The sequence below is a fragment of the Meriones unguiculatus genome, chromosome 14 (assembly GCF_030254825.1).
Source record: "Meriones unguiculatus strain TT.TT164.6M chromosome 14, Bangor_MerUng_6.1, whole genome shotgun sequence".
In the NCBI taxonomy this organism is placed as follows: domain Eukaryota; kingdom Metazoa; phylum Chordata; class Mammalia; order Rodentia; family Muridae; genus Meriones; species Meriones unguiculatus.
In genome coordinates this window covers 69,304,935-69,319,311 of record NC_083361.1, presented here as the reverse complement: position 1 = coordinate 69,319,311, position 14,377 = coordinate 69,304,935, and the positions used below count along the sequence as shown (strand labels likewise).

General features: G+C 50.5%; 1 protein-coding gene across 6 annotated transcripts in view; it reads right to left on the bottom strand.

Moving 5' to 3' along the window:
• Positions 1-845: 845 nt before the first annotated feature.
• Positions 846-14,377, bottom strand: part of Slc28a1 (solute carrier family 28 member 1) — a 44,815-nt gene continuing 31,283 nt past the window's right edge. For all 6 annotated transcript variants that reach the window (XM_060367439.1, XM_060367441.1, XM_060367440.1 and 3 more), the window contains 7 exons: positions 8,768-8,898; positions 5,737-5,905; positions 5,434-5,631; positions 2,850-2,931; positions 2,188-2,286; positions 1,988-2,099; positions 846-1,714 (listed from right to left, as the gene is read on the bottom strand). In XM_060367439.1, the coding sequence (XP_060223422.1) occupies positions 1,642-1,714; positions 1,988-2,099; positions 2,188-2,286; positions 2,850-2,931; positions 5,434-5,631; positions 5,737-5,905; positions 8,768-8,898 (864 nt within the window). In that variant the 3' untranslated portion in view covers positions 846-1,641. The remainder of the gene's footprint in view (positions 1,715-1,987; positions 2,100-2,187; positions 2,287-2,849; positions 2,932-5,433; positions 5,632-5,736; positions 5,906-8,767; positions 8,899-14,377) is intronic.

Here is a 14,377-nt window from a genome sequence, read left to right as displayed (position 1 = left end):
CTGAGGTTCCCTCTTTCCACGTGACTCAGTTTTTGTCAAGTTGACGAAGACTTAAGCAGTACGGGCTGGAAACAAGCATCAAAACCTGACCTGTTGGAGGAGGGGCAGGAAGGACGATCAGAATAGTAATCTAACAGAGTCCGTCCGTCCTTCCCCTCCCCCCAGTAGCCTAGTGGAGAAGTTACACATCACAGATTATGGGATTTGATGCCCTGGGTTCAAATCCTGCCTTTTTCTTCTTTCTAGGTATGTTTCTTTGGGCAGGTTACTAAACCTCTCTGGGGCATTGCGAACTGGGGATAGCAATAGTGCCAACCTCACAGGATTGTTGTAAGGACTGAAAGAAAACTATAAAGCACCAAGAGTCGCGTCTGATCCCAGCGCTGTGCACACATTCTCTTGTGTAACAATTGGGGAAAATAAAGCATTGTGACTCTGAGATATTTGTCCAACTATATTCCAAGAAACCTTCAAAAAGATGCTTCCGCTAAGAAAAATTCCTGGAGCTGGAGGTGGCACATGCCCTTGAACACTCAGGAGACAGAGGTAGGAGGTACTCTGTGAGTTTGAGGCCAGCCTGGCCTACATGGTGAGTTCCAGGCCAGTCAGAGCTATCTAGTAGACCTTGTCACAAATAAACAAACAAGCAAAAAAACAAAATCAAAAACAAAACAAAACCAACAAAGAAAGCTTTTGAACGGCCAGATGGCTCAGCAGGAAAAGAGCTTCCATGCAAGTCTGAAGACTCAAGTTTGATCCTCAGAACCTATATAAACATAGAGAGAGAATGAGCTCTCAAAAGCTGTTCTTTGATCTCCAAGCGTGTATGGTGGCACACACACAGGTTTTAAAGTCACCTTTTATTATTTTCAGTTGGGAGGGGACAGGGCATGTGCCGTGGCACACGTGTAGAGGTCAGAAGTCACCTCCCCTTTCACTGTAGGGGCCCGAGGGACCAGAGTCAGCTCCTCGAGCTTAGCAGCAGATGCCATTACCCACTGAGATCTCCTGGCAGTGCAAGTAAGTTCTCACTTCCACCTCTTGAGGATGGCAGCTGAAGGAGCAGGAGTCACCTCAGCTACAGAATGAGCTCAAGGCCAGAGTGAGCTACCTGAGACCCCGTCTACAAAACAACAAACCAACAAACAAAAATACAACAAAACCACAAACCCTACCTAACTTTATCCAGCTCAGAGTTCCAAACAAAGTGGACCTCGGGCTGCCCTGACATCACGCCTAAATGATGCCCTGCAGGCACCAGTCTGGAAGGCACTCTGGGGACCGAGTGAAGGAAGGTGTCTCTAGAGACCGACCTAGCAAGTTGGATACTTGGGAGGGAGCAGAGAGGAGGCTCTGGAGAGGTGCACATGAGGATCCCAAGGAAAGAGGACAGAGAGGACCAGGATGTTGGCCCGCAGAGGGCCAGGGAGCAGAACAGACACAGAGTTCACACGGAAGGTCGAGCATGGGGGAGCAGCGACGTGACCAGGGGTGGGAGGCGTCTTCCATTTCCTGCTGTCTCCATTCATTGCAGCACCCTTTCCGGACTGTAGGATGGAGGTTGTGATGAGTCCCGTGGTTTCCTTGAGGACACTTTCTGGGATGGATGAGCCCTGGGGGTGGGGAGATGTTCAGTCCCAGCTAGGTGCAGCTCGTGTGATTGTAAAACCGACAGCAGTTGTCCAGTGCCTCTTGGCCGAACTCCAAGCCGGTGCTGAAAAGAAAGCAAAAACCACAGTAGGATGTCCAGGGCACTTCTGTAGCAGTTAGTAGGCTCTGCAGCCCTGGGAAAATTGCAGCGCATCTCTGGTCCACCTTTCCTCCTCAGCGTTGGTCCTTAAAGCCTTCCTTTCTTCCTCTCCTAGTCATTGCTGCGGCAGCCATAGCATCCCCACACTGCCCCCTAGTGCCAAAAGCACGGGGGTACGCGGGTCTTCTGCTCTGTGTCTCCAGGTTAGCCGCCACCTACAGCCGACTGGGCGCTCACCTCTGGAAGATCTGGCGACAGCACTGGTACACCTCAAAGCTGCTGCTGCTGAGGGTCTGGTTCAGAAGAAGTGCACAATTCACCTCGACCCCCCTGGGCACGTAGAGGACCCCTGCAGAGAGAGCAGCTTGGAGGACCGGTCCAGGGGCCAGCCCTGCCTGCGGGGGACGGGGCCGAAAGCCCTCTGGACTGGCACTCACCGGCCACACAGGCGTTCACCAGGGACACGCAGGCCCCTGTGATCAGCGCCCGCAGCACGATCTGGGAGAAGTCGCTCCTCCGCTGGGGGACAAGGGAGGCTGCAGGGGAGCAAGAGAGCTTAGGGCCAAGGCAGCCACCCACCCCCCTGCCCACCTCCTCTTTGTCCTCTGGCCTAGTTCAAAGCATTTGGTGATGTCCCTTTCACTACACCCACTGAAGCAGGAGGAGGGAAAGAGAGCTGATTGTTGCCTTTGTTGTTTTTGTTTTTATGAGCCAGGGTCCCATGTAGCACAGGCTAGCCTTGAACAGCTGAGCCATTTCCTGGCCTTCCCTTCACTTCTTCGACACACAGCTTTACTCTGTCTTAAACCAGGCCAGCCTCAAAAGGCTGCCGTGCCCATCCGTGCAGAACCACATCCATGGGGGCCCTGCCTCCCTCTGGCTGGCTGTGAGGACACAGTGGGAAATAGAGGTGAGCCAGAAAACCTCACATTTTAGGGGAAGAAAGTGGGAGAGCAGAAAGGGGAGAGGGTGAGGGTGTCTGTCCTTCATTTACCTATGACTTCGCATCCTTTACTCCGATCCTTGTCTCCATCACCCCCTCCCCACCATCCCTCTGCGACCTCCTGGCTCCTGGCTGCTGCAGAGCCCAGACACTCACTCAGGCCTCCCAGCATGATGCCGATAGAGCTGAAGTTGGCGAATCCACAGAGGGCATATGTCGTCAGGATTTCTGCTCTGACCTGAAAACACAGACGATAAGGAGGCCTCACCGGAGGAGGCCGTGAACCCCCCTGGTTGCCAAGTCCCGGCAAGTGAGAATCATGAGGGGCTCCAAGGCCAAAGCCGAAAAGGAACCCGTGATACTCATTTGCAGACTCATACCCCCACTTTCTGTCAGCTCATGCTTTCCTACCCCCAAAACACGAGCCCCTCTCTCAGCTGTCCTGCAGCCTGTGTCCTTAGCCCCTACCTTTTGTTTCCTGTTTTAGAACAGGCCTAAATAGTCCTAAGCAGTCCTGAAGGCCATGATATCGAGGCTGATCTCCAACTCCTGAGCTTCCTGCTTTTACCTCTGCAGTTACAGACACTACCATGCCCCGTCTGTGCGGTGCCGGGGATCGAACCCAGCGCTCCATGCATGCTAGGCAAGCACTCTACCACATGAGCTACGCCCCCCCCACCCAACTACCAGTTTTTGGGGATGTGATTCAGGTTGGTTCTGTATGCCAAGGGCAATCTGAGGACACCCCTTCTCCCCACTCCGCAGCCTCCTGTTTCTTTCTGGTCACTGCAAACACCTGTAAGCCAGATCTCAATTCGGGCGGTCAGGCTGCACAGTCGGGCACTGGGAATCCCACCAGCCTGCTCCCACTAGAATCAGCTTGAGCACGTCAACAGCTTCTTTTGGCTTCAAGCTCTACATCTGGAATGTGAGAATAGCAGTGCTTGCCCGGAGCGGCAAGGCCCACGCGAAGGACAGGGAACACCGGGTATACAAAAGGATATTATTCAAAGTGCTTCTTTTCCACCGTGTTCTGAATGGTTGCCTAATTTTCTAGAGAGAAATGTCAGGGGCCAAAATGGTCCACTTTGCCCACGCCTCACACCACAGATAAAGTTTATTTTAGACCCCTGAGGGGACACGAGATGATGGGCTGTGTGGGACTATAATGGTTTAGCTCCATGTAGGGCCCTGAACCTCTGATCCTCCTGCCTCCACCAACCACCACAGCTGCAGTTTAGGTAGTGCTGGGGATCAGACCCAGGGCTTTGGGCATGCTATTCAAACACCCTTCCAAATGAGCAGATCTTGCTTTTAAACGCAGACTTCCGGTGCTGCTGTGTTTCTGGCCGTGACTACAGTGGGACACCAGCACACTAGTTAGGAAAGCTGCTGTCCGTGGGCTTCTGCTCACCCATAACTCAGGAAGCTCCCGACCCAGGAGGCAGGGAGATATGCCTTCGGCACATGGAGATATTCGTTTCCATATCATCAAACACAGTCTAGGCATAAGACTAGAGAAGATGGTAAGATACTCAAATTTGGGCCCGTGGGATGGCTCAGCAGGTAAAATGCTGCCGGCAAGCCTGACACCCTAAGTTCAACCAACTCCTGCAAATTGTCCTCTGGCCTCCATATGTATGGTATGGTATGTGCATGCTCTAAAATAATTATTATCATATATTTTAAAGATACATACATTTTGGAGCCAGAAATGATAGCAAACACCTTTCATGCCAGCATTCAAGAGGCAAAGGCCAGCCTGGTCTACCGAGGAAGTTCCAGGACAATCAAGGTGACACAGGAAAACTGTCTTTAAAACCAAACCAACCAACAAACAAAAAGGATAACTAAATTTCAGATGGCATGTGGCCCAGTGCTTAGCATGTGTGAGGGCCTGGCTCGGTCTCCATTGCTGAAAATAAAAAGCTACATACATCACAGTGATGAGGGCGACCACTGGCTATTATGTTCTGGGGATAGCAACTGTGTAAATTCTGCCTTAGAAAGGACGAGAGAAGCTGGCCCTGGAGGCTCACACCTGTAATTCCAGAACCCGAAGGGTAGAAGTAGAAGGACCAGGAGGTCAAGGTCATTCTTCCATATATCTTTAGCCAGCCTGGGCTACATGAATCCCTATTCCCAAAACAATACGTGAAAAAGAAGAAAATGGACAAAAAAGCGGTTGTCTGTTGTCTTAGGGGAGTGAGATTATAGACATTGTTTGAGTCCCAACATTATGTCATGACTTTGGACTCTTTTGGCAAGGCAAATTTCGTCGAGTTTACATAATTCTGTTCATGGCCGTGCTTTTAGAATAAATGTTAACAAGAAAGCCGAGCCCTAAACCGTGCACCTTGTATAGCATCAGGGGCTGTGGTGGACGGTCTCAGAGCTCGCTCATTCTTCTAGCCCACTCGACACTCGCACACACTCCTTTGAGGTAGAGGAGGTGGGAATTATACCCCTGTTTACCAAAAGAGAGGCAAGACACAGGGACCCACCCAAGGCCAAAGCCAGCTGTGGCCCACCCAGAACTCGGTCTCGACAAACCTCCTTCTGAAGCCCACAGGGCAGCCCCGATGCTGGAGAGAGCTGACAGCCAAGCCTGTCTGGTCTCCCAGGATGGCAGGGTATGGGCGGCTAAGTGCCGTGACAGGCCCAGGGAAACACAGAGCAATTATGCCCAAGGGAACGCTGTGCCATCCCCGAGCTGCCAGGAAGGGATCCGGACACTCACAGAGATCCACTGTTTCTTGTCGCCAAGCCACTCCTCGGCCCCTGCCAGGCGTCGCTGCTTGTATTGGGAAAGCTCTTGATAGGCCACAAACTCATTCAGAAACAGCTTGATGCCCAGCAGCTCAGCCACCACTGGACAGTCGTCCCAGGCCACCCCCACCAAAAAGGCCACAGGCCGCAGGACGTAGGAGCAGATGAGCTGAGGATAAAAGGACAGGAGAATTGGATAGGACAGAGGAGGCCTCTTCTGCGACTCTATCTAGCCTTCCCTGTCCCGAGACCATCCCCTCCACCGTGGCCGAACCTGGAAGCTGAGTCCCTGGACATCCACCATGTCCCCCAGCCAGGAGAGGGCAGCGTTGATGAAGGCCAGGACAGCCAGGAAGGCAATCAGATTGGCAGCAATGTTGGCAACGACCTTCACTGAGATGGCAGCCCCAGAGCTGGCTGCTTCCACGAGGTTCCGAGCGTCTCTACCAGTGGGATCAATAAGTGTCATTACTGGCATGTAAGCAGTAAAGGTCCCTGGCTTATAAGTTCAAAAAGGAACCTTGGACAGAGGGCCTCAGAATCAAGGAGACTTGTTTTCTTTCTGAGACAAGGGGAGAGAAGAACTTTCAAAGAGAGGGAAGGGGGGACCTGCTGATCAAAGAGTGAGAAAATACCCGGGTTTCTGGGATGTGCTGCAGGTAAAAGTTGATAGTTCAGGGTGTCTCTGGCCACTTGAAAGCAAGCTGGTCCTAACCAAGTTATATTGTAAATGTAGTATTCCCCTCAGAGTTTGAGGACTTGAGAAGACGGAGGAAGGGAAAGAGAGGGAGGGAGAGAAGGAGAGAGGGAAAGAGAGAAAGAGAGAGGAAAGTATCTTAATATCTTAGTTTTGGTTTTATTTGGTTTGGGTTGGGTTTTTTTTAGGGGAGAAGGGTTGGTTTTTGTTTGGTTTTGTTTTTATTTTGAGACAGAGTCTCTCTGTGTAGACCTGGCTGTCCTGGAAATCATTACATGGACCAGTTCAAAGACCCGCCTGCCTCCCAGTTGCTGAGATTAAAGATCTGTACCACCATGTCTGGCCTCTTATATTTTTATTGATCACATGATAAAACGAAAATGTGTTTTTTTTAATATATTGGATTGAGCAAAAAAATTTTATTAAGAACATGTTTCTCCTTATTTTAAAAAAGAGGCCAGAAGACAGACATGAGGACACACACCTTTAATCCCAGCAGACCTCTGTAAGTTTGAGGCCAGCCTGGTCTACACAGCAAGTTCCAAGCCAGCCAGGAAGGGAGACTATGTCCAGACAAAAAAGGTGTTTGCTGATGTTGACCCGAGTCAGATGCTTGGAACCCACATGGCAGAAGCAAAGAACTGACTCCCGCAAAAGCTGGGTGGGACCAGCCTGCTTTCAAGAGCCCAGAGATGCACTGAGCTAGCAACTACTATCTTGTAGGTTAGCCTGCAAACCTGGGTCCCTTCTCTGTGATCAGCAGCCCCCTTTCACTCTCAGAGAAAGGATAAGGCTTCTGTGACTATCCTCAGAAACCTGGGTCCCTTCTCTGTGATCAGCAGCCCCCTTTCACTCTCAGAAAGAAGATAAGGCTTCTGTGACTATCCTGTCACCTCCGCATAAGTGCTATGGCACACATGTACCCACATACACACAGGAGACATAAAATGCAATAAAAAGATGTCTAGGGGGCTGGAGATGCCTCAGAGGTTAAGAGCACCGGCTGTTCTTCCAAAGGTCCTGAGTTCAATTCCCAGCAACCACATGGCGGCTCACAACCATCTATAATGAGATCTGGTGCCGTCTTCTGGTGTGCAGGCACAGCCGCAGGCAGAGTACTGCGTGAATAATAAAAATAAATAAGTCTTAGAAAACACAAACTACAGGTTAGAGATATAATTCAACTGGTAGAGTACTAGCCTAGCATGTGCAAAGCTCTGGGTTCGATCCTTGGCACCCTGTAAACTGGGCGTAATGGTACACTCCTGTAAGCCCAGCACTCAGGTAGTAAAGGCAGGAGGATGGGCAGCTCAAGGTCATCCTCAGATACATAGTCAGTTAAAGAGGAGAAAAGGGAGAGGCTGATGGGGTGGTTTGCAGTCTTTTCAGCTGCTGAGCATGGGGAGTATTGAGACAGGGCCTCTCGGAGCCTGGGCTGGCCTGGAGTTTCCTCTGCAGTAAGGATGGCCTCCGAGTCCTAACCTTCCCGTCTCCCAGGTGCTGGGATTACCGACAAGGCACAGCACAGCCAGCGGCTTTTCAGCATTTGTCAAGGTCTGGGTGTTAATAGCGGTGATTTAGACCGGGGCGTGTTAGGAATTCCTTTTGTCAATGTGAGGCTGCCACCTGGTGGTCAGCGGTCAGACATGCAGAGAAGGTGGCCGGGAATAATGGGAGGCCAAGAGGTCAACCATGCTCTGGAACCTTGACCTAGGCCAAAGGGACTGTGGGTTGAAAAGTGGAATCAGTGCTCCTTATTCTGTTGTTGCTGTTTTTCTTTGTTTTGTGGAGTTCCCTATGCAACCTAAGTTGGCCTTGATCTTATTACGTAGTCAGGTTGGCATTCAACTCCTCATTTTCCTACATCAATCGCCTCAGCAAGTGTGCTTGGGCTAAAGAGATGGCTCACAGGTTAGGGGTAACTGGCTGAGCCAGGCGGTGGTGGCGCATGCCTTTGCTGCCAGCACTCAGGAGGCAGAGGCAGACAAATCCCTGTGAGTTTGAGGCCAGCCTGATCTACAAAGTGAGTTCCAGGACAGCCAAGACTACACAGAGAAACCCTGTCTTGAAAAACAAACAAATAAACAAAAAGAGTAACTGGCTGAACTTCCAGGGGACCCAAGTTCCATTCCCAACACCCTCTCAACATGGAGCCTCTCAACCATCTATAACTCCAGTCCAGGGAATTCTACACTCTCTTCTGGCCTCTTCAAGCACATGGTGTGAATACACAAACACACACAGGCAAATACTCATACACTTTAAATAAATTAGTAATTTTTTTTTTCTGAAGAGTGCATTTGGGCTCAGCGGTTAAGAGCTCTGCCAGAGGTCTTGAGTTCAATTCCCAGCAACCACATGGCGGCTCACAGCCATGTCTAATGAGATCTGGTTCCCCCTTGGATGTGCAGGAAGACAGAGAACTCATGTACATAAAATACATGAATAAATAAACCTTTTTTTTTTTTTAAAGTGTGTGTGTTTGCATGCGAAGCCACACCAAGACAGCGACCGACCAAGAAAGAGCCTGAGCTCCACGGAAGACAGAAATGAGTCAAGGACAGCACTGTCCCCCCCACCTCTGCCCCCACACCCTTGCCATACTCACCCGTACGTCAGCTTCACTCCTTCCTTACTCTGAAACTTGGACTCCTCCACCTCCGGGTAGACCAGCTTGGAGAGGGCCAAAGCGCAAGGGGCCGCCATGACAGAGGCAGCAATTAGGGAGGCAGCATCAATCTGCAAGGGCAGCAGAGAGGGTGGGCTAGGGGTGGTAAGAGAGGAGTGCTTGCTTAGCACCCATGAGGCCCTGGGTTTGATCTCCAGAACCACGCCACGAGGCGTGGAAGTGCATGTGTGGAGGTGCATGCGTGTAATCCCGGCACTCAGGAAGTGGAAACAGGAGGCTCAAGGTCGTCCTCAGTTACATAGTGAGCTGAAGGTCAGCCTGAGACCCTGTCTCAGAATACAAACAAACAAACAACAAGGGGCTATAAGGGATAGGAAGAAGAAATGTGATGGCGGAGGGACACATTCTTCACCCCATTAGCATGACGTCACTGCATTCATGCTGGCATGGTCGTTAATAACCCCTTTTAGGTCCAGAGGATCTGGCAGTACTCCTGCAAGGGTGCACGAGATGGCCGAGATGGTCAAGGGACTTGCTGCTAAGCCTGACCACCTGAGTTCAATCCCTGGGACCAATATGGTAGGAGAGAACCGACTCCTACAAGCTGTCCTCTTGCACACACATACACATACATACACACAAACGAGACACAAATAAAAAATAACAGAAAAGACTGGTCCTTAAAAAAAAAAAAAGAACTTCTCTAAGGTAGGCAGAGCAAGTAATGCTACCCGCATTTGCAGGCAAGGAAAGGGTGCCCCAGACGATCAGCTAGGACTTGCTCACAATAAAGGAAGAAGAACTAAAACCCAACATGGCCTTCGGCTCCGATTTCACAGGCCCTCCTCCTCACCCGGGCTGTCTCTCTGACTAATGATCTCCACTGGCTGGAGAGTTTGTGGCAGATTCAGTCAACGCACCAGAAGTGAGAGATGGGATGGATGAAATGGGTAGCCCATACCCCCCACCCAGTGTGGCTCTGTGTAGCTCAGGTAGAGGAGTGTGACCCCGATATTCGATCTTTGAATACTTAGGGCGACATGGAGTTCACTACTTCCAAGCAGCCGGTCACACTCAGTCCTCTAGTAGGGAACTCTTTTTCAGGGAGTCGGCCTACTTCAATAGCCCTGGAGGCCGTGGGGCTGTCTCTGGACAAGTACTCCAACAAGATGGCAAAACAGCACCAATTCTGAGGGGGTGGGATGCTTCTAAAGTACATACCTCACTGCTCCAGGGACAGACGGGACAATCTTCCCTCCGAGGCACTATTCGCCAGACTGTGAAAGCCGAACCAACTCAACCATCTAACGAAGGGTGAGCAAATGGCCTTTTTCTTTTTTTAAGATTTGTTTATTTATTCTGTGGGAATGGGCATTTGGCCTACCTGTGTGCGTATGCATCCTACGTGCTCAGTGCCTGAGAAGGCCAGCAGGGGGCCTCAGATCTCCTGAAACTGGAGTTAGAGATGACTGTGAGCTGCCAGTGATGCTGGGAATGGAACGTGGGTTCTCGGTAAGGGCAACCAGTGCTCTTGCCCAGTGAGCCATCGCTCCATCCTAAGGACGGTCTCTAGAAAAGGATGCTTCTCATGGTAACGTGGGAAAGTGTCCACAAAATCTCATGAAGAGCAGGACTGTAACTACGGGGGGGAGGGGAGGGTTAGGAGGAGAACCAAACTGCCTAGAGAGAAGTCCAGGAAAAAGCCCCTCAAATTGTCAGCACACTGCCTGTCTCTGGTGAGCTGGGTTTGAAGTAATTTTCTTTCTTGGTGCTTTTTTTTTTTTTTTTTTTTTTTTGGTATCTTTCAACTCCATATCATTTTTATAAACAGAAAATTAAAATAGGTCTCTTCTCCTTCAATTTCGTAGTAAGCCAACTGCAGTTAAGAAGAAAAAGAAGGTGTCTGGGATGCGGCTCAGTGGGCAGAGTATTTGTCTAGCTTGCCCTGGCTGGTTCCATCCCCAGAACCACAGGAACTGGGAGGGGTGGTACAGCCCTGTGATTCTAGCGCTCTGGAGGCAAAGATGGAAGAATCAAAAGTTCGCGGTCATCCCTGCTTATGTAGTGAGTTCGAGGCCAGCCTAGACACGTGAGATCCTACTTTTAAAGGGTGGATGGGTGGTGCTGGAGAGATGCCTCCACAGTGACAAATACTTACTGCTTTTGCAGAAGAACTAAGTCCAGTTCCCAGCCCCTCAACAGCCAGCTTGAAACAGATGCCCTCTTCTGGCCATGGTGGCACATGCCTTTAGTCTCAGCAGAGGCAGGGAGATCTCTGTGAGTTCAAGACCAGCCTGGCCTATATTGAAAATTCCAGGCTAAAGTCAGAGCTACACAGTGAACCCCTGTCTCAAAAGAGGGAGCGGGGAGAGGAGCAAAGGAGGGAGGTGAGTTTACATGGGCCCAAGCTAATAAAAGCAGAGGGCAGAAGCTCCCGGGGAACAGCCAGGAAGTGCGGGGGCTGAAGGAGGCCTGAGCATCTTCAGGCCCTGAAATCCTTCTTCTTTTTTCTAAACCCCACTTGTTTCTCCTTACTCAGAAGCAGAAACCACTCAGGGTGCGGAAATGAAGTGGCCCTCTCGAAGGCCCAGTAAGCAGGCTTGGTCCTCAACTGCTACAATCCACAGCAGGGAGGGAGCGGCCTGCAACCAGCAGGCTAACCCATCAACACTGAGGACAATGAGAGGGGAAAGCCGGGTTGGGAGAACTAGGTCACTGGGACACACCTGCAAGGGACCGTCCTGTGCCCAGACTCTTCCTCTTTGTCTTTCTGCGTCCTTGGCTGCCAAGAGGTAAATGTGCTGTTCTACCACACCCTCTCTGTCGTAATGATCCATCTCGGCACAAGCCCACAGTCTAAAGGCGTGATAATAACTAAAATAAATCTCCATTCTCAAGCGTTTCCCTGGGGTGCTTTGTCTTAGTAACAGAAAGCTCATGCCATGAAAACAGGCCAGCAGGAGCCCCAACTCCTCTTCCCTGTCGCAAGCAGAGATGGTAGGCCCAGGACCCTGACCCTTTCTGGCTAAGGGGCAGTTTGGGTGGGTGCCCTCTTTGAACTTTCAGGGTGTCACCTGTCTCCTCTTTGGCTGCCCAGCTCCAGTGTGTGGGCAGTACCACACCTGGAGTCTGAGGGCTTCTCTGCCTCCCAGTCTGGACCCTGACATCTTCAGCTTAGAGAGTGCACCAAGTTTGTAAGCTTGGACCTTAAGTGGGGGACCCACATTCTAGAGCCATTGTGGTTACTGCCTCAAACCACACAGCAGCCATTCCTGCTCTTCATAGAAAGGTGGAGTCCGGCGTTCGGGCAGAGAAGCCAGCGCTGGTCATCCCACACCAGCCTACCGTGGCCCCTCTGTACCTCCCTCAGCCCTGCCTCAAGAATGTCTTCCCTCCCAGCCCCCCAGGTCCCTTTCTACCCTCTGGAAACAGAGGACAAGAGCACATCACCTTTCAGAAAGGTGTTTAGAGAGAAAGGAAATAGAAGAGCCAGTCACAGGGTATGTTTCTGATCTTACTATGGCCACTTTCACCGTGCTAAGTGGTGTCTGCCATCTTCAGTCCATCTACTGCGGCCAGTGTACATCTGCCCGTTTTACAGATGTTGAAACTAAGGAACAGAGTCACTCTGCCCACTCAGGGTCTTGCAGACCCTGTTCCACCCGGGGACAATTCAATAAGAAACATGAGTGGCCAATTCCTGGGTGAGCTTGGGTTCAGAGACCCCTGCACCAAGAGACTGTGTTTGTTTGGATTTCCAGTGAAAGCTGCTGTCTATTCTAGAACCTTTGGAACATCAGCAGAGTTGGAAATGTATGTGGAGGTCACAACAAAATGATTCAGTCAAGGGGCACCTGTGACAAAAGAGAAGGCCTAAGCTGGCACTGTCCAATATAGTCACAACAGAGACCATATTTATAATTTTAGACCTGCCACGTTCTTTCAGATAGGGTGGTGTGTAGCTCAGGCTAAATTCCGAGTTATGGCAACCTCAAATCTGTGATCTTTCTCCTCTTCCTCCCAGCTGCTGAGCCTACGAGTCATGTGACACCACACAGAAACGCACCAACACACTTACTGTGGCCAGGAGCCACATTCTTAAAAGTGCAAAGAAAGCCAGGCCTCGGGGTATAAGTCTGTAACGCTAACTATCTGGGAGGCTAAGGCAAGAGGTCCCCAGTTCAAAGCTAGTCTAAGTAATGTAGTGAGACATTAAAAAAAATTAAAAATAGGGACCGTAGCTCAGTGGTACAGCACTTGCCTACCATTTGGAATTAAGGCTCTGGGTTTGTTCTCTAACACTGAAGAAAGAATAAAAGAGGAGGAGAGAGAGATCTACTTAATTTTTAGTGTGTTTTCATTAACCCAACATAGCTCCAAAGTTTTTCTTTCTACCCACATTAATAACATAAACTTATTTAATAAAATACCCTGATTCTTTTTTTTTTTTGTGCAAATCCTCCCCCTCCCCCACCTCATTTTGAACCGGTCACGTTTCAAGTGCTCAGTAGCTCACGGCTACTGTGTCAGCTACCTGCAATGCGGGAAAGGGTCAGGGCTGTTCCGCAAAGAGAAATCTGTGAGCTGAGGGGAGATGGCTCAGCAGGTGAAAGCTTGTGTCATAACACGCCTGGTTCAATCCCAGTACCCACTGTGAAAGAAGAGAACTGACTCCAGTCGGCCTCCTCCCAGCACGGGCATGCCTTTGACATGTGGGCCCCCTGGGCTCATACACAAACAGGAGTAGAAATTTTACAGATAATAAAGGATCTGAGGCCTGGGAATATAGCTCAATGACTTGGCTGGCGTATGTGGGTCCTGAGTTTGAAACGTAGCTGTACAAAACAAAAACAAAACAAAGAAGCTGGGAGTCTCCCTGGGAAAGAGCTGAGAGAACGCGCAGGCGGGCAGCCAGGCAGTGACAGAGACAGGCCGGTGGGGGCAGGAGAGAGCTTCCCCAAAGCCAGAGGTGGGAGCGGTAGAGCGGGAAGAACGGGGAGAGGAAGGTCTGTCTGTGAGACGATCTCCTAGACCCTGCTACGATTGCACCCTGGGGCTTTCACCTTGGAGCCCTGGAGCAGCCTCGGCACATCCTATAGGGCTACGGAGAAGAGCTGTCAGGTTGTCAGCTGGGAGGAAAACGTCCCCGGGGGCCAGACCTGGACTCATGACTGAAAAAGAGAAGGAAGAGGCTGAGTTTTAAGCCAGATGGTGTAAAAGGGACAGAGGTCCTCTGATATTGATGGTCTCTGGCTTACAGGCTCAAACAAGTAATTTTTACGTCAAGGTGCTGTTAAAGTGATAAGCATTCTGCAGAAACTGCATTTGGCATTTTGAGTTGCGATCTTTCCCAGGCTAGCCAACGGCAGTGGGATGCTTTCTTGCAAAGCTGGTGGTGGCAGCCAGCCAAGCCTCAGAGCCAGGTCTGGCCCATGGGGCAGGGGAAGGCTTGTGTACTGTCTATGATGGAGCTGGTTAGACATACTCCATGTATTTTCAACCTATGTGTTATAGATGAGTTTACTGAACATAGCCCCACTGTGTGTCCAACACAGCCTACCATTTTCTTTTAATTTTGTTTTAAATGGG